Here is a 26,414-nt window from a genome sequence, read left to right on the forward strand (position 1 = left end):
TGACAAAAGCCATTTCGGTCTGCTCTAAATTGCTCGTAGATATCTAGCTGTGCGACCTAGAAAAACATCACAGAGAGAATATTATGATTATAGGCTGTATCGCAGCCTCTGAGTGCCATAGAGAATACACTGAGCGCAGATTCGTGACCGTTATGTTTCCGCCATTACTACAGAGAAAATGGCTTGTTTCTAGCAGTTCAAAAGATGACCCATATTCTTTCGGATTGACGGGCCGCCTTTTACACATAAACCGCGTTCTGGGCCATACTCGCTAAAGCTGACCAGTGCACCATATTGTATCAAGGTGCCTGCCGACCTAAGGTGCAGTGCCACTGGTTAGCTGTAGCCTAACACAGTGTCAGCGGGGGAAACTAGTAACGTGGCGAATTTTCCCCTCCCAGGATTATACAGTATTTCAAGTAGGATAGCAGCCTACACAAGAAATAAGTAATATTGGTAGCCATCTAGATGTCACCGTGATATATTCTACTCAATGGGGAGAGCATGAATGTCAAAAACACCGGGAGAGAGTGTCCTCCTTAGCTGTCACAATCTTGTGTGATTCAGTTCACTTGGCTCTCATCTGAGTGACATAAATCATTGTTTTGTAGGCCAGGATTATTGCCTCTCCCGCTAACCATTTGTTTAATTTGAAAAACATTGTACCATAATGTTACAGTATTAGCTTAACCTGTTCACTTTACCAGTAGTTTGCAAACATTTGGTGGCACAGCTAGAAAGGAAAATGTTATGAGTCTGGTAAAAATAATCTGTGATATTGTGTAGGCTATAGCAATGTATTAGTTTGCTAGGGTTTGAAGTAGGTGTATCTAGCTGTCTTATTTGTATTTGTTCAATGCCTCAATTGATTTCATAAACTATATTGGATATATGCTGTAGGTTCGAATCAACCCAAGATGATGAATCCTGAAGATGGAACAAAGTGCATGACAAGGTGGCCCAAAGGAAGCCAGCTGTTTGTTCTCAATTCCTACCTTGCCCCATTCTTCCAAGAGCTCACTGTTTGAAGTACACATACACACGACACCAGCTTGATATGTCCCTTGTCCCCTGTCTTTTTAATAGTACTGTAAAACATATTACAGCATCTCTGCTCTATAGCAAAATTACAGTATTAAGCTGACAACTGTGGTGCCAATATAATGCTGTAAATTTACAGGGAAACGTTTTATAGTGTATTATATCATTCGGTTATCTCGGTTTTCATATATTTTTTAAATCCTTGCTTCGCTTGTATTAATATTCAAGTATGACGTTTTCGGCAATCACAGAGACAGATAAACATCTTCATTCAATGTTTAGCAGAGAATTCCTGTGTGTACTGTAAAGTGACACGGGAGGGCTAACATGCTGACCAAACTGCCCGAGCGTTGCAAAATGTATTTACACATAGGCCTACATGTTATTCAATCACTTCATCCAAACTGCTAACACGTGTCAACGGGCGTCTGAGTAGCCAGGCGCTAAAATAGAACTCGGAAAACACTTGGTTTGTTATTTTTGATTAAAACAAAAACGCTACTCATAAATACGAAAACAGAACTTGTTTTTGCGTGGATTCCACGAGGCGGTTAGCTTTTAACAGCTAGGACTGCTATTTCTTGTCCGGAATCCCACTTAAGAGACAGGTTGAAGCCTGCTTGACAGAGACGCTAAGCTGCTAGCCATCAAGCTAACGAAGTTGGTACCAGATGAGTTTTGCAATGGAGCCCTCTTTGTCTGGAGAACTAAATAAACGGTTCCAGCGCTGTAGCAGCTGTGTCTATTACGCTTTGTTTCGGGACAAACCGGATCACTCTGAGTTCCAATGTGGCAATTGTTCACTTGCCGAGGATTATAAGCTTGAGGTAGCTTCCTTGATCACGCAGGTTGCCAGCCTACGTAAGAAACTGGGGAAAACGCAGAGTGGAATGTTTACATTTTCTACGCCGGTGGCTGGACGGCGTTCACACTTGTTGGATGCATCTCCGCCTTGTCGTTTGTCTTTATCCGACTGGCCGATGTTGCCCGGAGCTCCCCCATCTGATGGCGCCGTCGAAGGAGCACAGCATGAGGAGAAAGGCAATCAACGATGGTCGCATGTTACGAGCCGTGGAAGCCAAAGACCTCCCGCAAAGCAGTCTACACTCCCAACGAGAGGCCCGGAGCGGATACAAACAACGAATAGTTTCACCGTCCTGGAGCCTGATCTTCCTGCACCTTCGTCGCTGGGGGTGTCTGCGGCCGCAGTGCCTACTACTATGATTTCGATGTCGACGTCAGCAACCTTCCGTCCCTGCTCTGGATCGAGCGGGGATTCTCCATCTGTCGGAGGCCTGCATCCTGTGAAGCGTGGGAGTGGGCAGATTTCCTCGTCCTTCTCGCCAGCCGTGATTTTGGGCAGCTCCATGGTAAGAAATGTGACCATTCCTGGTGCAAAAACAATGTCCTATCCCGGAGCTCGAGTAAATGACATTACTAAGCTGCTCCCAAATGTACTACGTCAGGACATGGAAATCGATGCTATCGTAGTCCATGTGGGTTTTAATGACATTGTTGACAGTTTCGATACCTTTTGGAAACAAAACACGTTTTATAAGGAGGATGGGATCCACCCAAATCATTTGGGTTCCTGGATCCTTTCACAGCATTATAAGGCTGCGTTGAGACAATGACTTAGCAATGACCCAAGCCCAGCTCAGCTAATCCCTACCATTGTGACGCAGAGTTGTCAAAATACTTCAGCAAATGCAAATTGCATCAGGGGCGTCGGTAGACATTGTGGGTAACCTGGTTTGTGTCCCTCTAACTGCACTGGGTGCCTTTGCTGATCCTGCAGCTGTTGTGTGCAGTGATCATGTGCCTAGGAACCAGATTTATACTGTTAGCACTGAGCCGGTGTGCCCGAGGAGGCAGTCCACTGTGTGCAGCTCACCTTGCACTAACATAAAGAACATGAGCACATCTACTGCTGCTAAGCTTCCCAGTAAAGCAATAAAAACAAGTAAGCATCCCAGAAGAAAAGTGCTCAAAATAGCCCACATTAACATATGTAGCTTAAGAAACAAGGTTAATGAAATCAATCATTTGATAGTAACAGATGACATTCATATTCTGACTATCTCTGAACCTCACTTAGATAATACCTTTGATGATACAGTGGTAGCAATACAAGGTTATAACATTTAGAAACTATAGAAATGCCAATGGTGGAGGTGTTGCTGTTTATATTCAGAACCACATTCCTGTGAAGATTAGAGAGGATCTCATGTTAAATACTGTTTAAATAATATGGCTACAGGTTCATCTGCCTCACCTAAAGCCAATTCTGGTGGGAAGCTGCTATAGACCACAAAGTGCTAACAGTCCGTTTCTGGATAACATGTGTGAAATGCTTGATAATGTATGTGATATCAAGAGAGGTATACTTTCTGGGTGATTTAAATATTGACTGGCTTTCGTCAGGCTGCCCACTCGATAAAGCTTCAAACTGTAACCAGTGCCTGCAACCTGGTTCAGGTTATCAGTCAACCTACCAGGGTGGTTACAAACAGTACAGGAATTAAATCATCAACATGTATTGATCATAACTTTACTAATGCTGCAGAAATTTGTTTGAAAGCAGTATCCAAATCCATTGGAGGTAGTGTCACAATATAGTAGCCATATCCAGGAAAACCAAAGTTCTAATATTGTGTATAAGAGGTCATACAATAAGTTTTGTAGTGATTCCTATGTTGTTGATGTAAAGAATATATGTTGGTCCGTGGTGTGTAATGAGGAGCAAACAGACACTGCACTTGACACATTTATGAAATTGCTTGTTCCAGTTACTAATAAGCATGCACCCATAAAGAAAATGACTGTGAAAACTGTTAAATCCCCATGGATTGATGAAGAATTGAACAATTGTATGGTTGAGAGGGTTGAGGCAAGAGGAATGGCAAATGTCTGGCTGCACAACCGATTGGCAAACGTATTGCAAATTGAGAAATCATGTGACTAAACTGAATAAAAAGAAGAAGAAACAACACTATGAAACAAGGATAAATGACATAAAGAATGATAGTAAAAAGCTTTGGGGAAAAGGCAAATTCAGCTCCATCATTCATTAAATCAGATTGCTCATTCATCACAAAACCAACTGATATTAGGCATGACATGCCAGCAACAATTGCTGACACTACACATTCAAGTATATCTGACCAAATGATGAAAGACAAGCATTGTAATTTTGAATTCCGTAAAGTGAGTGTGAAAGAGGTGAAAAAATAATTGTTGTCTATTAACAATGACAAGCCACCGCGGTCTGACAACTTGGATGGAAAATTGCTGAGGATAATAACGGACGATATTGCCACTCCTATTTGCCATATGTTCAATTTAAGCCTACTAGAATGTGTGTGCCTCCAGGCTTGGAGGGAAGCAAAAGTCATTCCGCTACCTAAGAATAGTAAAGCCCCCTTTACTGGTGTCACGCCCTGGCTCTGGGGACTCTTTTATGTTGAGCCAGGGTGTGTAGTGTCTATGTTGTATTTTCTATGTTTCGTTCTAGTTCGTGTTTTCTATGTTGGCCAGGGTGGTTCCCAATCAGAGGCAGCTGTTTCTCGTTGTCTCTGATTGGGAACCATACTTAGGCAGCCGGTTGGCACTAGTTTATTGTGGGATCTTGTTCTGTATAGGTTTGTGTTGGTGAACCTTTTGACTTCACGTATCGTTTTGTTGTTTTGTTGTTGTTGCTAAGTACTCATTAAAAGATGTACGCCTATCACGCTGCGCCTTGGTCCGGTTCATATGACGATCGTGACAGAAGATCCCACCACGACTGGATCAAGCAGCGTGAAGAGGAGCGAGGATGGACTTGGGAGGAGAGGAGAGAGAGTCTGGCGAGAGGCATGGAGGCCATGTTCACGGGGGAGAGACAAGGCCAAACATTTTTTAGGGGGGGGCTCACGCCGTGGACGACGAGGCAGCAGGAGGCCGCGATAGAGCGGTTCAGCCGGTTAGCAGAGGAGGCCGCCAGGTTACGGGGGCTATTGGTCACGAGGGAGAAGGAGAGTGTGGAGGCACGGCGAGAGGAACTGGTTAGGCAGCAGAGGGAGCGGAGGTTTATGAGGAAACCCAGTCCCGCTCCTCGCACCAAGCGTCGCCAGCCCGGTCCAGCCTGTTCCTGTCCCTCGCACCAAGCCTGTGGTGCGCGTCGCCAGCCCAGTCCGGCCAGTTCCTGCCCCTCGCACTAAGCCAGCGATGCGCACCAAGCCAGTGGTGCGCATCGCCAGCCCGGTCCGGCCTGTTCCTGTCCCTCGCACCAAGCCTGTGGTGCGCGTCGCCAGCCCGGTCCGGCCTGTTCCTGTCCCTCGCACCAAGCCTGTGGTGCGCGTCGCCAGCCCGGTCCGGCCTGTTCCTGCTCCCCGCACCAAGCCTGTGGTGCCCGTCGCCAGCCCGGTCCGGCCTGTTCCTGCTCTCCGCACCAAGCCTGTGGTGCGCGTCGCCAGCCCGGTCCGGCCTGTTCCTGCTCCCCGCACCAAGCCAATGGTGCGCGTCGCCAGCCCGTTCCGGCCTGTTCCTGCTACCCGCACCAAGCCAGTGGTGCACGTCGTCAGCCCGGTCCGGCCTGTTCCTGCTCCCCGCACCAAGCCAGTGGTGCGCGCGTCGTCAGCCCGGTCCGGCCCGTTCCTGCTCCCCGCACCAAGCCAGTGGTGCGCGTCATCAGCCCGGTCCGTTCCTGCTCCCCGCACCAAGCCAGTGGTGCGGCGTCGTCAGTCCGGCACAGCCCATGCCTGTTCCACGGTGCCTGGTCAGGCACCGGTCAGCTGCTCCACACCGGAGCCTGAGCAATCCACTCCACCGGTGTCCAGTCCAGGTCCGGCCAGCGGGACCAGACCAGGGGCGCTACGGGGGTAGCGAGAGAGTGGTGGTCACGCCCGAGCCGGATCCGCCTCCGAGGCGGAATGCCCACCCGGCCCCTAGCCTCTTGCGTTTGGTTGGCGCGGTCGCAGTCCGCGCCTTTGGGGGGGGGTACTGTCACGCCCTGGCTCTGGGGACTCTTTTATGTTGAGCCAGGGTGTGTTGTGTCTATGTTGTATTTTCTATGTTTCGTTCTAGTTCGTGTTTTCTATGTTGGCCAGGGTGGTTCCCAATCAGAGGCAGCTGTTTCTCATTGTCTCTGATTGGGAACCATACTTAGGCAGCCGGTTGGCACTAGTTTATTGTGGGATCTTGTTCTGTATAGGTTTCTGTTGGTGAACCTTTTGACTTCACGTATCGTTTTGTTGTTGTTGCTAAGTACTCATTAAAAGATGTACGCCTATCACGCTGCGCCTTGGTCCGGTTCATATGACGATCGTGACAACTGGCTCAAATAGCCTGTTCCTGCTCCCCGCACCAAGCCAATGGTGCGCGTCGCCAGCCCGTTCCGGCCTGTTCCTGCTACCCGCACCAAGCCAGTGGTGCACGTCGTCAGCCCGGTCCGGCCTGTTCCTGCTCCCCGCACCAAGCCAGTGGTGCGCGTCGTCAGCCCGGTCCGGCCCGTTCCTGCTCCCCGCACCAAGCCAGTGGTGCGCGTCATCAGCCCGGTCCGTTCCTGCTCCCCGCACCAAGCCAGTGGTGCGCGTCGTCAGTCCGGCACAGCCCATGCCTGTTCCACCGGTGCCTGGTCAGGCACCGGTCAGCTGCTCCACACCGGAGCCTGAGCAATCCGCTCCACCGGTGTCCAGTCCAGGTCCGGCCAGCGGGACCAGACCAGGGGCGCTACGGGGGGGTAGCGAGAGAGTGGTGGTCACGCCCGGAGCCGGATCCGCCTCCGAGGCGGAATGCCCACCCGGCCCCTAGCCTCTTGAGTTTGGTTGGCGCGGTCGCAGTCCGCGCCTTTGGGGGGGGGTACTGTCACGCCCTGGCTCTGGGGACTCTTTTATGTTGAGCCAGGGTGTGTTGTGTCTATGTTGTATTTTCTATGTTTCGTTCTAGTTCGTGTTTTCTATGTTGGCCAGGGTGGTTCCCAATCAGAGGCAGCTGTTTCTCGTTGTCTCTGATTGGGAACCATACTTAGGCAGCCGGTTGGCACTAGTTTATTGTGGGATCTTGTTCTGTATAGGTTTCTGTTGGTGAACCTTTTGACTTCACGTATCGTTTTGTTGTTGTTGCTAAGTACTCATTAAAAGATGTACGCCTATCACGCTGCGCCTTGGTCCGGTTCATATGACGATCGTGACAACTGGCTCAAATAGCCAACCAATTAGCCTGTCACCAACCCTTAGTAAACTATTGGAAAAAAATGTGTTTGACCAGATACAATGCTATTTTACTGTAAACAAATTGACAACAAACTTTCAGCATGCTTATAGAGAAGGACATTCAACAAGTAATGGCTAATGGCGGACGGAAGACAGGGTGGTGTGGCAGGTGCCGCTTCTCATTCGAATGCTGTAATTTTATCTAAACCATCAGGTGTACGCCGACCCCAGCTAAGTAACTCATGCAAAGAGTTAAAGCGCAATTATGTGTTTTATCTCCAGTACTCTGCCATGATTGTCAGTTATGTAGCTGCTCTACTGATAATCTCAGTGCGTCCTTGCTGGGATGACACAATCAGTCTACTACCGGAGAATATTAACACCAAACACAAACACATTGGTTCACCGTTACACGGGAGCGGACAGTACACAGCATACCATAATGTTCTGAATAATGGCCAAGTCTACCTCGCTCCTTATTCTACTGAACCGCTTAGGCGCAACAAACACAAGTCTAACATTTATCGGAAACTGTTAAACTACCTGTTCACTACCCTCCTGCTCTCCGGGGATGTGCAACTCAATCCTGGGCCCAACATCACCGAGCCAGCGATACGCACCGGAGTGGAGGGCGGTGGATGGCCTCGTCCACTGATCGTCGCCGCTGTGGAGGTGGGTGAGTGCTATGGTCCTGTGGTTTCTCTCGACTCACCCGGCTCCAGGATGGATTTTGACTCTTCAAACATACCAAAGTCGCTATATGCGATCCCTGACTCTGCTTCTGGTATGCAAGCTGTTTTAATTAGTTTCCCGCATCCAGTGCAGGCGGGAGGGATTGTTAATTGCGCTACCGAACTGCCCCTAATCAAAACGAAACAAAACGGCCTAAACCCAGCCGTCAGAAAACACAGAAAATTTTATTTTTTTCAATGTGTCAATCACTCTCGAGTCATCTGGGACCCACGAGCTAAGCCCAAGGGACTACTAGGGGGGCACTTGAACATTCGTAGTGTCATTCCAAAAAGTGATCAAATTCAACATCTACTCACAGACTCCAACCTTGACTTTCTCTGCCTCTCAGAGACATGGCTCCATAGAAACTCTCCATCTGCTGCTTTGATTGTGCCTGGCTACAATGTTTTCAGGAGAGACAGGACTGAAGGAAGAGGAGGGGGGTGTGATGATTTATATTAAAGAACATATCCGATGTAAACAAATTGAGTGGTCATGTGATAATGAACTAGAATGTATTGGCCTGAACATTACACTGTCTCCCCAAATGTATTTTACCCTCATTGGAATGTATAGGCCACCTTCCACCAAAAGTGTGTTTTTTGATCAGTTTAATAACATGCTTAGGGAATGTGATTTTGGGAAAGAGGTCATCTTAATGGGAGATTTTAACATTAATTATGAAGACAAGTGTTGTAGGAAAACCCTCAAACGGATCACTAATACCTTTGACCTTACACAGCTAGTTAAAGGGCCAACCAGGGTGACTTGTTGCTCTAAAACACAGATTGATTTGGTGTTCAGTAATAAACCAGAGAGAGTGACTAAATCATTCAATATGGTTACTGGGCTATCTGATCATAATCTGACACTTATAGCCAGAAAGCTGTCTAAGAGCAGGTTTAACCTCTCTACTGTTAGAAAGCCTGATCAACTAAGAATACCTAAGAGTGAATTAAGCTATTTTGAAAATGCAATTAAGGGAATTAACTGGAATGATCTCTTGTCCTATGCAGACGTGGAAGCTGATAGTCAAGTTTTTCTATCCACAATCCAGACTACATTAAATGGTTTCCTAAAGAAAATCAAATCCAAACCTGGCCAAAAGAGCACTCTTCCTTGGCTAAATGGAGAAATCTGGAAATTGATGAAAGAACGAGATTATTATCTAAAAATAGCCATAAGATCCAAATTAGAGCATGACAGACGTAGGTTTACCATGTTGAGAAATAAGGTGATGAAAGAAATCAGACAGGCCAAGGCAAACTTTTTTATTAACATAATTGGTGAAGCAAAGGGAAATTCTAAACTGATCTGGGAGAATCTAAAAAAGTTAACAGGGAAAGACCATAGTAACACTGCAAAAAGACTAGAAATCATGGTGAATAACAATCTAACACAGGATGCATTCGAAATAGCAATAGCCTTCAATTCCTACTTTATTGACTCTGTCAGGGTACTGACACAGAACCCCTCCACTGGTTTCTTGGGCTCAGTGCTAATAAATGATGCTCAACCTGTCTTCATCATAAGGGAGGTTTCTGAGTCAAAGGTAGACAAGGTGATTAGCTCACTAAAGAACTCTAAAGCCAAAGATGTGTTTGGGATGGGACTCTACCTTTCTTAAAAACTACAAAGAGTCACTCATTGGCCCCATTACTAAGGTCGCCAACACATCTATTGGTCTCGGGGTGTTTCCAAGGGTATGGAAGTCGGCCATAATAACGGCCATCTTTAAATCAGGCGACCCTGCTGATGTGAATAACTACAGGCCCATTAGTATACTACCTGTGGTGTCAAAGATTGTTGAAAAGTGTGTAGCAGAACAACTGATTGCCCACCTCAACAACAGCCCCTTCACATTACATTCCATGCAGTTTGGCTTCAGAGCGAAACACTCCACAGAAATGGCCAACTGCTTTTTTCTGGAAAATGTGAAGTCCAAGATGGACAAAGGGGGGCGTTGTTGGGGCTGTGTTTCTGGACCTAAGGAAGGCTTTTGATACTGTTAACCATGAGATTCTCATCACAAAATTGTCCAAGTTCAACTTTTCCCCCCGATGCCTTGAGATGGATGAAATCATACCTTGAAGGCAGAACTCAGTGTGTCAGAGTGAGCAATGAGCTGTCGCCCACTCTTAGCTATGATGTGGGTGTGCCCCAAGGGTCAATACTGGGGCCCCTCCTGTTCAGCCTGTACATTAATGATCTGCCTTCTGTCTGTACTGGGTCTGAAGTTCAAATGTATGCAGATGATACCGTGATATATGTGCATGCAAAGAGCAAACAACAAGCTGCACAAGAACTCACTACTGTAATGGTCCAGGTTACAAAGTGGCTCAGTGACTCGTGTTTGCATCTCAATGTGAAAAAAACTGTTTGCATGTTCTTCACAAAGGGGGCAACAGATGCTACTGAGCCAGAAGTCTATGTGTCAGGGGAGAAGCTCCAGGGGGTATCTGATTTTAAGTACCTTGGCATCATACTTGATTCCAACCTCTCTTTTAAAAAGCATGTGAAAAAGGTAATTCAAATAACCAAATTCAACCTAGCTAATTTCCGATTTATACGAAATTGTTTGACTACAGAGGTAGCAAAACTGTACTTCAAATCTATGATACTCCCCCACTTAACATACTGCTTGACTAGTTGGGCCCAAGCTTGCTGTACAACAGTAAGACCTATTCAGTCTGTCTACAAACAGGCTCTCAAAGTGCTTGATAGGAAGCCCAATAGCCATCATCACTGTCACATCCTTAGAAAGCATGAGCTCCTGAGTTGGGAAAATCTTGTGCAATACACCGATGCATGTCTTGTATTCAAGATCCTAAATGGCTTGGCTCCCCCCTCCACTCAGTATTTTTGTTAAACAGAAAACCCAAACATATGGCAGCAGATCCACAAGGTCTGCCATGAGAGGTGACTGTGTAGTTCCCCTAAGGAAAAGCACCTTTAGTAAATCCGCTTTTTCTGTGAGAGCTTCCCATGTCTGGAATACACTGCCATCAGACACACATAACTGCACCACATATCACACTTTCACAAAATGCTTGAAGACATGGCTAAAGGTCAATCAGATTTGTGAACATGGTCCCCTAGCTGTGTGTTGCCGCTTTCCATGTCTGTTGTCTGTAACTTGTGAGGTGTGGAAACACTTTGTTGCTTTTATGAATTTTGCCTTGCTGCTTTTTGTTCTATGTTGCTCGGTCTGTATGCTACGTCTTGTTTGTCCTATGTTGCTATGTCTGTATGCTATGTCTTGTTCTATGTTGTTATTGTCTATATTGTAATTGTTTTTAATAACCTGCCCAGGGACTGCGGTTGAAAATTAGCCGGTTGGCTAAAACCGGCACTTTTACTGAAACGTTGATTAATGTGCACTGTCCCTGTAAAAATAAACTCAAACTCAAACTCAAACTCAAGCACAGAACTTACACTTTTGACATTATCGATCATAGTCTGCTGCTGGAAAAACGTATGTGTTATGGCTTTACACCCACTGCTATAATGTGGATAAAGAGTTACTTGTCTAACAGAACACAAAGGGTGTTCTTTAATGGAAGCCTCTCAAACATAATCCAGGTAGAATCAGGAATTCCCCAGGGCAGCAGTCTAGGCCCCTTGCTTTTTTCCATCTTTACTAACGACATGCCACTGTCTTTGAGTAAAGCCAGTGTGTCTATGTATGTGGATGACTCAACACAATACACATCAGCTACTACAGCAACTGAAATAACTGCAACACTTAATAAAGAGTTGCAGTTAGTTTCGGAATGGGTGGCAAGGAATAAGTTAGTCCTGAATATTTCCAAAACTAAAAGCATTGTATTTGGGTCAAATCATTCACTAAACCTCAACTACATCTCGTAATGAATAATGTGGAAATTGAGCAAGTTGAGGAGACTAAACTGCTTGGAGTAACTGTCATGGTCAAAGCATATTGATACAACAGTAGCTAAGATGGGGAGAAGTATGTCCATAATTGAGCGCTGCTCTGCCTTCTTAACAACACTGTTCAGTAGTGTGGTCAGGTGCCACAAAGAGAGACTTGGGAAAATTGCAGTTGGCTCAGAACACGGCAGCACGGCTGGCCCTTAAAAGTACACGGAGAGCTAACATTAATTACATGCATGTCAGTCTCTCCTGGCTCAGAGTGGAAGAGAGATTGACTTCATCACTGCTTGTTTTTGTAAGAGGTGTTGACAAGCTGAACGTACCGAGTTGTCTGTTTAAACTACTATCACACAGCTCGGAAACCCATGCATACCCCACAAGACATGCCACCAGAGATCTCTTCACAGTCCCCAAGTCCAGAACAGACTATTGGAGGCACACAGTACTACATAAAGCCATGACTACATGGAACTCTATTTCACATCAGGTAACTGATGCAAGTAGTAGAATCAGATTTTAAAAACAGGTAAAAATAGACCTTATGGAACAACAGGGACTGTGAAGAGAGACACACAAGGGTATAGACACATGCATACACAAACATTGTGATATTGTTGTATGGTGGTATTAAACATTTTGTATTGTAGATAGGTAGTGGTGTAATAATGTCATATGATGTACTGTTTTATATTTTGTTTTATATGTAAGGTAAGTGCTTTAATATGTTTGGACCCCAGGAAGAGTAGCTGCTGCCTTGGCCTAATAAATATAAAAATACAAAATCTACTCATTGGTTTTTAACAGCATACTAACCCAAGTGGGTGATTGAAAGATGAATGAGGTCCACACTCCAGTCCAGTTGGTGGCGCTAATGCACCTTAAAGTTGTGTTGCCAAGAATAAACAAGGAGAGATTAATCAAAGAAAACGAACTAAAACTAACTAGGTTTTCCCTTTTATCTGTGGATTAATTGTCGGAGTAGAGAACACACAATTTTGTATGACTCAAAATGGGTCAAAATTCTACAAAGATCCAACAAAAAAAGGACCATATGCATTTCAGGTAAAATAACAACCCAATTGTTATCTCCCAGGACAAATTAGCTAACAACAGCAAGCTAGCTAAATGGCCATGAATGTTGCATGTGTGTTTCGACCTGTCCCCAAATTGATATAGTTGGTTCACAGTTGGTTTTGGTATTTTAACCTGCATGTCATGAACACGTCTGGTGGGGATAGACAAAATCAACATGCGCACACAGACGCATGCGCAGAGGCGGTTTTGTAAGCATGTAACAGTGATCTAAAGACGCACTTAGCTGTTCTACGATTGGTCTGAGTCAGGCGTTAGATTACGAGTGATTTCAAGTGCAAAGTTAATAAAGACGGTTTCGGGAAACAGCTCGGAAATTTAAAGATGCTCTTATGAAGCTTCTAATGATGAACTTAGCCTTTGGGAAACCAGGCCCTGGCCACTTCACCATCTTCGAGACTGCAAACGGGTCACCCCAGAAAAAACATCCTTGCTCGTGAACCAACCTTTTAGCTCCATTCTTCTTCACCGTTGTCCACTCATTTTCACCAACTTTACTCGTGCTAACAGAATCGCACAATGCTTCCGCCATTGCTCGTTAGGGCCAAACAGTTTTTCTCCTTTCGTGACATCATACCTTTGGCAAAACCCATGAATACAGATGGTGCGCCTGGTGTCTGTTCCTGCCTACTTAATCTGATATGTGTCCCAAGTAAGCGTTTTGGAAGCTGATTCGCTGCTTCTCACCCATAATCACGCCCCATAGTTACTGTTGCGACAAAAAATCCACAAGCGCGAGGATGTCGCGGGAGAAGGCGAGTCAGATCGGGCACGGTACTGCAAGCTACAGTGGGGGAAAAAAGTATTTAGTCAGCCACCAATTGTGCAAGTTCTCCCACTTAAAAAGATGAGAGAGGCCTGTAATTTTCATCATAGGTACACATCAACTATGACAGACAAATTGACGGAAAAAATTTCCAGAAAATCACATTGTAGGATTTTTTAGGAATTTATTTGCAAATTATGGTGGAAAATGAGTATTTGGTCACCTACAAACAAGCAAGATTTCTGGCTCTCACAGACCTGTAACTTCTTCTTTAAGAGGCTCCTCTGTCCTCCACTCGTTACCTGTAGTAATGGCACCTGTTTGAACTTGTTATCAGTATAAAAGACACCTGTCCACAACCTCAAACAATCAAACTCCAAACTCCACTATGGTCAAGACCAAAGAGCTGTCAAAGGAAACAGAAACAAAATTGTAGACCTGCACCAGGCTGGGAAGACTGCATCTGCAATATGTAAGCAGCTTGGTTTGAAGAAATCAACTGTGGGAGCAATTATTAGGTAATGGAAGACATACCACTGATAATCTCCCTCGATCTGGGGCTCCACGCAAGATCTTACCCCGTGGGGTCAAAATGATCACAAGAACGGTGAGCAAAAATCCCAGAACCACACAGGGGGACCTAGTGAATGACCTGCAGAGAGCTGGGACCAAAGTATCAAAGCCTACCATCAGTAACACACTACGCCGCCAGGGACTCAAATCCTGCAGTGCCAGACGTGTCCCCCTGCTTAAGCTAGTACATGTCCAGGCCCGTCTGAAGTTTGCTAGAGTGCATTTGGATGATCCAGAAGAGGATTGGGAGAATGTCATATGGTCAGATGAAACCAAAATATAACTTTTTGGTAAAAACTCAACTCGTCGTGTTTGGAGGACAAAGAATGCTGAGTTGCATCCAAAGAACACCATGCCTACTGTGAAGCATGGGGGTGGAAACATCATGCTTTGGGGCTGTTTTTCTGCAAAGGGACCAGGACGACTGATCCGTGTAAAGGAAAGAATGAATGGGGCCATGTATCGTGAGATTTTGAGTGAAAACCTCCTTCCATCAGCAACGGCATTGAAGATGAAACGTGGCTGGGTCTTTCAGCATGATAATGATCCCAAACACACCGCCCGGGCAACGAAGGAGTGGCTTCGTAAGAAGCATTTCAAGGTCCTGGAGTGGCCTAGCCAGTCTCCAGATCTCAACCCCATAGAAAATCTTTGGAGGGAGTTGAAAGTCCGTGTTGCCCAGCGATAGCCCCAAAACATCACTGCTCTAGAGGAGATCTGCATGGAGGAATGGGCCAAAATACCAGCAACAGTGTGTGAAAACCTTGTGAAGACTTACAGAAAACGTTTGACCTGTGTCATTGCCAACAAAGGGTATATAACAAAGTATTGAGAAACTTTTGTTATTGACCAAATACTTATTTTCCACCATAATTTGCAAATAAATTCATTAAAAATCCTACAATGTGATTTTCTGGATTTTCTTTTCTCATTTTGTATGTCATAGTTGACGTGTACCTATGATGAAAATTACAGGCCTCTCATCTTTTTAAGTGGGAGAACTTGCACAATTGGTGGCTGACTAAATACTTTTTTCCCCCACTGTAGCTGATGGCTTGTACACGTAGCTAGCTAGGTTAGATAGCTACCTAGCTGGCTATGGTGAGAGGCTACAGTGTGCTCCGATAACTAGCTAGCAACCTGTTTTTACTGTATAATTTAGCTTGATTTGGTTTGTATTTATTTTAGTTTTCCATTTTGAACCAAGAAAACTAAGTGACTTCTGGCTAGTTAGCTATCTAGCTTAGTTACATTAACAAACAGGAAGACATCAACAAACACTCCTAGGTAAGTGTCTTTTTTTGTCTTATAATTTCACATTTGGAAGGTGCAATGAAACAATTGGCTGGCTAACTAGATTGCATGGTAATATGTTTTCTATCATAGCCAGCTAGTAAGTTATGATGCACTGAAGTTACTAGAGGGATCACTATGGTACAGGGCAATTGGAAATTATTCAGACCCCTTTTCTACATTTTCTTACGTTACAGCCTTATTCTAAAATTGATTAAATTGTTGTTTTCCCTAATCAATCTACACACAATACCCTATAATGACAAAGCAAAAACAGGTTAAGACACTTTTGCAAATGTATTAAAAATATCATTTTTACATAAGTATTCAGACCCTTTACTCAGTACTTTGTTGAAGCACGTCTGGCAGCGATTACAACCTTGAGTCTTCTTGGGTATGATGCTACAAGCTTGGCACACCTGTAATGGGAGTTTCTCCCATTCTTCTCTGCAGATTCTCTCAAGCTCTGTCAGGTTGGATGGGGAACGTCGCTGCACAGCTATTTCCAAGTCTCTCCAGAGATGTTCGATTGGGTTCAAGTTTGTGCTCTGGCTGGGCAGGTTTTCATCAAGGATCTCTCTGTACTTTGCTCCGTTCATCTCTCCCTTGATCCTGACTAGTCTTCCAGTCCCTGCTGCTGAAAAACATCCCCACAGCATGATGCTGCCACCACCATGCTTCACCGTAGGGATGGTGCCAGGTTTCCTCCAGATGCGATGCTTGGCATTCAGGCCAAAGAGTTCAATCTTGGTTTCATCAGACCAGAGAATCTTGTTTTTTGGCAAACTCCAAATGGGCTGTCATGTGCCTTTTACTGAGGAGTGGCTTCCATCAGGCCACTCTACCATAAAGGCCTGATTGGTGTAGTGCTGCAGAGACGGTTGTCCTTCTGGAAGGTTCTCCCTTCTCCACAGAGGAACTCTAGAGCTCTGTCAGAGTGACCATGGGGTTCTTGGTCACCTCCCGGACCAAGGCCCTTCTTCCCCGATTGCTCAGTTTGGCCGGGCGGCCAGCTTTTGGAAGAGACTTGGTGGTTCCAAACTTCTTCCATTTAAGAATGATGGAGGCCACTGTGTTCTTGGGGATCTTCAATGCTGCAGAATGTTTTTGGTACCCTTCCCCAGATCTGTGCCTCGACACAATCCTGTCTCGGAGCTCTACGGACAATTCCTTCAACCTCATGGCTTGGGTTTTGCTCTGACATGCACTGTCAACTGTGGGACCTTATATAGACAGGTGTGTGCCTTTCCAAATCTTGTCCAATCAATTGAATTTACCACAGGTGGACTCCAATCAAGTTGTAGAAACATCTCAAGGATGATCAATGGAAACAGGATGCATCTGAGCTCAATTTCGAGTATCTTAGCAAAGGGTCTGAATACTTATGTTAATAAGGTGTTTCAGTTTTTTATTTTTAATGAATTTGCAAAACATTCTAAAAACCTGATTTCACTTTGTCATTATAGGGTATTGTGTGTAGATTGCTAAAGATTTGTATTTATTTAATCAATTTTAGAATAAGGCTGCAACGTAACAAAATGTGGAAATAGTCAAGGGGTCTGAATAATTTCCGAAGGCACTGTATGTTGGTATTGAAGAGCAAGGGCGTTATCTGAAAGCATTTTATCAGGCTATATATTGTTTGGCAAAAAAAAGTATTTTCAATGTCTTCGACCAGACCTAACGTTAACTTGCAGCACCTTGCCAATCTGTTTCCTCTTTTCCCGCGAACTGCTAGCACATGTTGACTGGTCGTCGCAACGGTAACTATGGGGCGGAGTTATGGGAGAGAATCGGCGAATCAGCTTCCAAAATGTTTGTTTGTGACACAGATCGGCGCGACGGTCAGTCAGAATCGGTAGGCAGTCAGATCCGGCACTGACACCGGCTTGACAAGTTATCTCTCTGTGCAACAATCAAAACATTCCATCTTATCAGGAGAGGTTGATACACCGTCGAAACGTTCCGACCTCAACACCAGTGATTGTGTGTCAGCGTTACCGATAAAGGTAGAGATGATATGGACAAGCAGTTGATTCCTTTGGATTAGGGATGGGCAATGGCGGCCCGCGACCCCCCTTTTGAAGGCCCTTGGATAAATAAAATAAGAAATGCAGTCTGGGTCTCAACTTACTGTTGCAAGTTAAAATAATAGAATACACAAGGTGCAATTTTGAAATTCTGTTGTGCATCAGATGTTTTTTCTTGTTACTGTATGTCAGTCACTGATAGTCACTCAATTAGTCCATGTCAGCTAAAATCTTTTAGATTGGTAAATTAGTCTAGCAGCCAGCTATCTATACTTTTAGTAGGCCTAATCATGGTTGAATTACCAACCGGGGGTCCCCCTTTGATTTTGTTAGTCACTCTCACGCAGATATCATATTAAAAACTGCAAACATTTCTCTCCACCCTATGGCAAAATGTGTAGAATTGCAGGTAATTTGCTATAAAACTGCAAATTTGCCTCTCCGCCCCATGGCAAAATGTGTAGAATTGCAGCAAACATCCTTTAAAACTGCAACATTTTCTCTATGCCCCATTGCAAAATGTGTAGAATTGCCCGAAATTATGTTTCTCTGCTGTCAAGAGGGGGATCACTAAAATGTTTTTAGTTTGAGGTTTAAATGAAGAAGTTCCTTTGTTCGTTCTTCAAGAGTGCCTTGATGGGAAACGTAAGCCCCACTAATCATTTTTCTCCATTATTTGTTTACTGTGTGGTGGCCATCATCCTCTTTGCTGTTCCTCTCTAACTACTGTCCGTTTGGTTGGATGGTGTCCAATGACTGGGGTGTGGACGGAATCTAAAACTTCATCCAATGAAATATGACGTAAACAAAAGCATTCTGTCAAAGGTTCTCTAAGGGCCGTAGCTGAAACCCTATATTTTACAGCGCAAAAATGACCAGCCATTTACTAAGAAAAAACATGGTACAATGTTAATAATAATAATAATATGCCATTTAGCAGACGCTTTTATCCAAAGCGACTTACAGTCATGCGTGCATACATTTTTTTTGTGTATGGGTGGTCCCGGGGATCGAACCCACTACCTTGGCGTTACAAGCGCTGTGCTCTACCAGCTGAGCTACAGAGGACCACAGTAATTAATGACACAGTAATTAAGTTAAAGTAGTGTACACACATACAGTGACTTTACATTACAGTGTAAGTAACAATGAGTAAATACAATACTTGTTATAATGCACTTACAGGAATAAATACAGTGTAATAATTTCACTGTAATATTAAAGTGTTACCAAAAACATCTAGCTCAAAGCAACTAATGAAAACTTTAGTGCTCACCAGTCTCCATCCTTTGTATTTTAACAGCATCCTTCAAGCATTTCTGCTGATCGCCTCTAAACTTCATTCATCCCAACGTTTGTTTTATTTATTTGTATTTTTTATTGTTGTGTTGTAATTGCCAATGTGGACCTATTTTATGGCAGAAAGCTCTGAAAACTCCAAAGACAAATCTGAGAAAGGTGCTCCTTTATAAACTCACAGTTAAACAAAATGTTAATAATTGATCTTCCTTTCACAATTTTGGCCAAAGGTTAGAGATCACTAAACTATTCCACTACACAAAAAGTGATCTAAACAAACCAATTTAGACTAGGGTCCTTTAGTGTTATCCCCCTAGTGTGTGTGTGTGTGTGTGTGTGTGTGTGTGGGGGGGAGTGTTTTTTTACTAGCAATGCAAACATTTCTCTCCATCCTATGGCAAAATGAGTAGAATTATATGAAATGAGATACAATTTCAAAATCTTTCCTCCGCCCCCATGCCAAAATGTGTAGAATTGCAGCAAACGTGCTTTAAAACGGCAACATTTTCTCTATGCCCCATGGCAATTGTTTTTAAATTGCACCCCCAAAAATATGGAAAAAAGCCTCTCCACTGTCAAGGGAGGGGGTGGGAGTCACTAAAATACTTTGCCACTGTGGCCCCTCATGATGATTTCAGATTTGTTGTGGCTCCCACCTCAAACAAAGTTGCCAATCCCTGCTTTGGATGTGTTAGAGCAGGTTAGCCATATTGTATACAGTAGAACACAAAAAACATACAGTATGCTTTAAGTTGATTGGATAATACTTTTTTGTTAGATCTAAAGGAAAATAAATCAAATTTTTTGTTGCAACATATCCCTGGATCTCCTTGAGTGCTTTTTGACATTTGGGAACTTTTAATGTTGACTGTATGCGTTGGAAACAACCCTGCTTCAGGCTTGGGCAGTGGCTATATTAAAATGGTAAATAAGTCACTACAGGATGATTATGTTATTTGCAGTGGAACAGGGTAACTAACTGAAAACCCTACTATCTGTACATCTACAACTCAGACATATTTGAAGTGAGTACAGCAGGCACCAATTCTGTAATAAAAATGTTATTGATTAGCCCAAAGGGAATGTATGCAACCGGCACTCGTATCCCCCGTGGACCGATTCATACATAACACATTCTCCATTCAGGCTGCAAAGGTGTCGATTTCCTCCTTAAATCGATGTAATGGTAAGAAATTGGGAAAATATGCATACTTTCTTTGGTCCATGGGGGATACAAGTGTATAGCCAGCTGCATACGTTCCCTTTGGACGGTAAGATTAAACAACTTAATATCGCCGTCTCCCAGCCTTTGGGCTAGGTCATCATTGGGAGTAGGCTATCTCTCTGATATTGAATGTTTTTATATTTTGCTGTCTGCTCTTTGCATTTGCTGGATATTGTTAACCCCAGATATCTCAAATAACTATTTTCTCATAGGCTACCATAATAGGGCATACAAGGGGCCATGTGGTGTTTGAACTTACAATGATGAACAACAACCCCTGTGTACCTCTGTGTTAACTGGCTAGGTTGAATACCAGACCTCACCTTGAGAACAGTCAATGAGATCAGTCTCTGAATCCATTGACAAATCAGTGTAATTATCTTAATGAGCATAGCATTTTTACAGGATTAAGTACATTTAAAATATAGATTCAATGAAGCCTGTTCAAAATATAGGTTAAATGAAGCCTATAGCTGAACTTCTATAATCAAGAAAAACTGTCACGCTTAGGCCATGCATGTTTTATGTTATTGATCAACTTGGAAAACACCCCTTTAATGGCTGTGATAGGAGAAAACTGAGGATGGATCAACATCATTGTAGTTCCTCTACAATACTAACCTAAATGACAGAGTGAAAAAAAGGAAGAGTCACGACTTCGGCCGAGGCTGCCTCCCCTCCTTGTTCAGGCAGGCTTCGGCGTTCGTCATCACCGGCTTACTAACCACTGCCGCCCCAATCATCATCACAATTGTCTTGTCTTGTCAATCTCACACACCTGGATCCTATCCCCTAATTATTCCGTGTATACCCGAAGGGTCGAGAGGCGGGCGAGCGGCTCGTCCACCTGAGGCAGGGGACGAGGACCGTGCAGGACTTCGCGTTGGAGTTTCGGACGCTGGCAGCGGGGTCCGGGTGGAACGAGCGGGCCCTGATCGACCATTTCCGGTGCCATCTGCGGAAGGACGTCCGACGGAAGCTAGCCTGCCGGGACACCATGTTGTCCTTTAATAAACTGGTGGACATGGCCATTCGTTTGGACAACCTGCTGGCAGCCAGAGGACGTCCTGGTAGGGGTCTGCCCGTTTCCACCCCGGATGACTCGGATCCCGAGCCGATGGAGCTGGGTGGAGACGCCGGCCGAGAGAGCGGAGGAGGACAGCGTCAGTACCACTCTGGTGGCACGAAGGGACAGTACACCACACGTCGTAGTCAACTTTCTTTTGGGCCTGGAGGCGGCAGGCCACACTTGTTCAGAGCCCTCTGCTGCACACTGTACCCTACCTATCCACTTTCCCGATCACATGGTAGTTCCCCAGTGGAAGGCGCTAGTCGATTCAGGCGCAGCTGGGAACTTTATGGACAGGGCACGCCGTTAATGCATTTAATTGGTTCCCCTATCCATTCCAGTCCCCATCAGAGCACTCAATAGTCGACCATTAGGGTCCGGGTTTGTTACGGAAGTCACTATACCAGTCACCATGATCACCCAGGAGACACATTATGAGCAGGTATTTTTTTTTATTATTGAGTCTCCTGATTTCCCTGTGGTATTAGGTATCCCTTGGCTAACACTCCACAAACCCACCTTCTCATGGCCGCACAGGGTGGTCGCGAGAGTGTCAGGGTAGGTGTCTAGATGTTTCCGTTGGTGCAACAATGGTGGAAAGTCCAGACGGTACCTCCACCGTGCGCATTCCCCCCGAATACCTCTTTGAAAACGCGTGCAACTAAATTACCACCTCATCAGACGGGGGATTGCGCGATAAACCTTTGAGTAGACACTGCACCTCCCAGGAGTCATGTGTACCCCCTGTCGCAGGCTGAAACTGAGGCTATGGAAACATACGTCTCAGAGTCCCTGGGCCAGGGGTATATAAGTCCATCCACTTCACCCGCCTCCTCGAGTTTCTTCTTTGTGAAGAAGAAAGACGGCGGTCTGCGCCCGTGCATTGATTATCGATCACTGAACAAGGAGACGATTAGATTTAGTTATCCTCTCCCCCTCATTCCTTCAGTGATTGAGTCAATGCATGGGGCGCGCTTCTTCACTAAGCTAGATCTCAGGAGTGCATACAACCTGGTGCGTGTCCGAGAGGGGGGTGAGTGGAAGACAGCATTCAGCACAACCATGGGGCATTATGAATACCTGGTGATGCCCTACGGTTTGATGAATGCTCCATCCGTCTTCCAGTCCTTTGTGAATGAGGTGTTTCGGGACATGCTTGGTTATGGTGTGGGGGTCTACATCAATGACATAATGGTGTATTCCACTACTCGCACCGAGCATGTGTCCCTGGTTCTCAAAGTGCTGGCCCGACTGTTGGAAAATGACCTCTATGCTAAGGCAGAGAAGTGTATGTTTTTCCAGCAGTCCGTCTCCTTCCTCGGATACCGCATTACCACCTCAGGTGTGGAGATGGAGGGAGATCGCATTTCAGCCGTGAGTAATTGGCCGACTCCAACCACGGTTAAGGAGGTGCAGCGTTCCTTGGCTTTGCCAACTACTATCGGAGGTTTATCCGGGGCTTTGGCAAGGTTGCAGCTCCCATTACATCCCTGTTGAAGGATGGGCCATCCCGGCTCCGCTGGTCTGCTGAGGCTGACCTGGCCTTCAGGACACTGCGGGGTCTGTTCACCTCAGCTCCGGTACTGGCCCACCCCGATCCATCACTACCGTTCGTAGTGGAGGTGGATGCGTCCGAGGTAGGGATAGGTGCTGTCCTGTCCCAACGCTCGGGCACACCACCCAAGCTCCGCCCCTGTGCCTTCTTCTCCAAGAAGCTCAGCCCGGCGGAGCAGAACTACGACGTTGGTGATTTTGAGCTGTTGGCTGTTGTCTGAGCTTTGACCGTGTGGAGGCATTGGCTCGAAGGGGCGAAACACCCTTTCCTCGTCTGGACGGACCACCGTAACCTGGAGTACATCCGGGCAGCGAGGAGGCTGAATCCTCGCCAGGCCAGGTGGGCCCTATTCTTCACCTGGTTTGATTTTACACTGTCATACATTCTGGTTACGAAGAACGTGAAGGCAGACGCACTATCCCGGCTGTATGACACAGAGGAGAGGCCCAGAGACAACACCCCCATACTCCCGACCTCCTGCATTGTGGCGCCGGTAGTATGGGCGATGGACGTGGATATAGAGCAGGCATTACGCACAGATACATCTCCACCGCAGTGTCCAGCTGGGCTGCGGTACGTGCCTGCTCTTATCCGTGATTGTCTGATCTTCTGGCATGGTTGTGGCTGCATCATCTTAAGATATGTTTGTCATCGGCAAGGCAAAATCCTAGAGGAAAACCTGGTTCAGTCTCTTTCCAACAGACACTGGGAGACAAATTCACCTTTCAGCAGGACAATAACCTAAAACACAAGGCCAAATATACAGCTCTGGAAAAAATTAAGAGACCACTGCAAATGTTTCTTAAATCAGCATCTCTACATGTATGACAGCCATTCCATTCCAGTGTCTGTTGAATTCCAACACAGGCACACCTCATTCTACTGAATTAGGTACTGATTAGGTGATCACCTGAACCAAATCTTATTTAACGAGGAAAAGTATAAAAACCACTGCTGTGGTCATCACTATCCTCTTGCAATAGGACCAGCTGGATTGCAAAAACAGTGCTAATAATACCTCAAAAATAATATTAATCAAAAAATAACTATTGACCATGCCAAAAGAGTTGAAAATGAAAGTTTTGAGTGAGGAAAAGAAGGGTTCAATTCTGGCTTTACTGGCAGAGGGATACAGTGAGCGTCAGGTTGCTTCCATCCTTAACATTTCAAAGACGGCGGTTCATAAGAACAAGGTCAAGCAGCAGACATTGGGGACAACAAAGCTACAGACCGGCAGAGGGCGAAAACGACTCTCTACTGACCGGGATGACCTCCAACTCATTTGAATGTCACTCAACAACCGTAGGATGACATCAAGTGACCTACAAAAATAATGGCAAACGGCAGCTGGGGTGAAGTGCACGGCGAGGACGGTTCGAAACAGGCTCCTAGGGGCAGGGCTGAAGTTGTGCAAAGCTAGAAAAAAGCCCTTCATCAATGAGAAGTAAAGAAGAGCCAGGCTGAGGTTTGCAAAAGACCATAAGGATTGGACCGTAGAGGACTGGAGTAAGGTCATCTTCTCTGATGAGTCCAATTTTCAGCTTTGCCCAACACCTGGTCTTCTAATGGTTAGACAGAGACCTGGAGAGGTCTACAAGCCACAGTGTCTCGCACCCACTGTGAAATTTGGTGGAGGATCGGTGATGATCTGGGGATGCTTCAGCAAGGCTATAGTCGGGCAGATTTGTCTTTGTGAAGAACGCATGAACAAGCCACGTACAAGGTTGTCCTGGAAGAAAACTTGCTTCCTTTTGCTCTGACATTGTTCCCCAACTCTGAGGATTTGGTTTTTTCAGCAGGACAATGTGCCATGCCATACAGCCAAGTCAATCAAGGTGTGGATGGAGGACCACCAGATCAAGACCCTGTCATGGCCAGCCCAATCTCCAGACCTGAACCCCATTGAAAACTTCTGGAATGTGATCAAGAGGAAGATTGATGGTCACAAGCCATCAAACAAAGCCGAGCTGCTTGAATTTTTGCGCCAGGAGTGGCATAAAGTCACCCAACATCAATGTGAAAGACTGGTGGAGAGCATGCCAAGACGCATGAAAGCTGTGATTGAAAATCAGGATATTCCACCAAATATTGATTTCTGAACCCGTCCTAAGTTAAAACATTAGTATTGTGTTGTTTAAAAATGAACATTAACTTATTTTCTTTGCATTATTCGAGTTCTGACAACACTGCATATTTTTTGATATTTTGACCATTTGTCATTTTCTGCAAATAAATGCTCTAAATGACAATATTTTTATTTGGAATTTGGGAGAAATGTTGTCAGTAGTTTATACAATAAAACAATAAAAATGTTATTTTTACCCAAACACATACCTATAAATAGTACAACCAGAGAAACTGATAATTTTGCAGTGGTCTCTTATTTTTTTTCCAGAGCTGTACACTGGAGTTGCTTACTAAGACGACATTGAATGTTCCTGAGTGGCATAATTACAGTTTTGACATAAATCGGCTAGAAAATCTATGGTAAGAATTGAAAATGGCTGTCTAGCCATGATCAACAACCAACTTGACATTTTTTATAACGTGCAAAATTAGAAAATCCAGGTGTGTAAAGCTCTTAGAGACTTACCCAGAAACACTCACAGCTGTAATCACAGCCAAAAGGTAATTCTAACATGTATTGACTCAGGGGTGTGAATACTTATGTAAATGGTTATTGCTGTATTTAATTTTCAATAAAATAGCAAACATTTCTAAAAACATGTTTTCACTTTGTCATTATGCGGTATTATGTGTATAAAAAAAAATATTTTATCAATTTTGAATTCAGGCTGTAACACAACAAAATGTGGAATAAGTCAAGGGGTATGAATACTTTCTGAAGGCAATGTACAGAGCACCTTCAGAAAGTATTCACACTCCTTTATTTTTCCACATTTTGTTTTTTTAAAGCCTGCATTTAAAATTGATTAAATTGCGTTCTTTTGTCACTGGCCTACACACAATACCTCATAATGTCAAAGTGGAATCATGTTTTTTGACATTTTTACAAATTAATTAAAAATGAAAAGCTGAAATGTCTTGAGTCAATAAGTATTCAACATCTTTGTTATGGCAAGCGTAAATAATTTGAGGAGTACAAATTTGCGAAGGCACTGTATGTGTATATATATGTATATATACAGTACCAGTCAAATGTTTGGACACTCCTACTCATTCAATGGTTTTTCTTTATTTGTACTATTTTCTACATTGTAGAATATTAGTGAAGACATCAAAACTATGAAATAACACATATGGAATCATGTAGTAACCAAAAAAGTGTTAAACAAATCAAAATATATTTTATATTTGTGATTCTTCAAATAACCACCCTTTGCCTTGATGACAGCTTTGCACACTCTTGGCATTCTCTCAACCAGCTTCACCTGGAATGCTTTTCCAACAGTCTTGAAGGAGTTCCCACATATGCTGAGCACTAGTTGGCTGCTTTTCCTTCACTCTGCAGTCCGACTCCTCCCAAACCATCTCAATTGGGTTGAGGTCGGGGGATTGTTGAGGCCAGGTCTCCTTCTTGGTAAAATAGCCCTTACACAGCCTGGAGGTGTGTTGGGTCATTGTCCTGTTGAAAAACAAATGATCGTCCCACTAAGCCCAAACCAGATGGGATGGCGTATCGCTGCAGAATGC

General features: G+C 44.7%; 1 protein-coding gene across 1 annotated transcript in view; it reads right to left on the reverse strand.

Moving 5' to 3' along the window:
- LOC121569078 (regulator of microtubule dynamics protein 2-like) overlaps positions 1-19,035 on the reverse strand; it is a 140,570-nt gene extending 121,535 nt beyond the window's left edge. Inside the window, exon 1 of the mRNA XM_041879716.2 lies at positions 18,889-19,035. Within this exon, the coding sequence (XP_041735650.1) occupies positions 18,889-18,918 (30 nt within the window). The 5' untranslated portion in view covers positions 18,919-19,035. The remainder of the gene's footprint in view (positions 1-18,888) is intronic.
- Positions 19,036-26,414: the final 7,379 nt, after the last annotated feature.

Source organism: Coregonus clupeaformis, chromosome 1 (assembly GCF_020615455.1).
Source record: "Coregonus clupeaformis isolate EN_2021a chromosome 1, ASM2061545v1, whole genome shotgun sequence".
Lineage (NCBI taxonomy): Eukaryota > Metazoa > Chordata > Actinopteri > Salmoniformes > Salmonidae > Coregonus > Coregonus clupeaformis.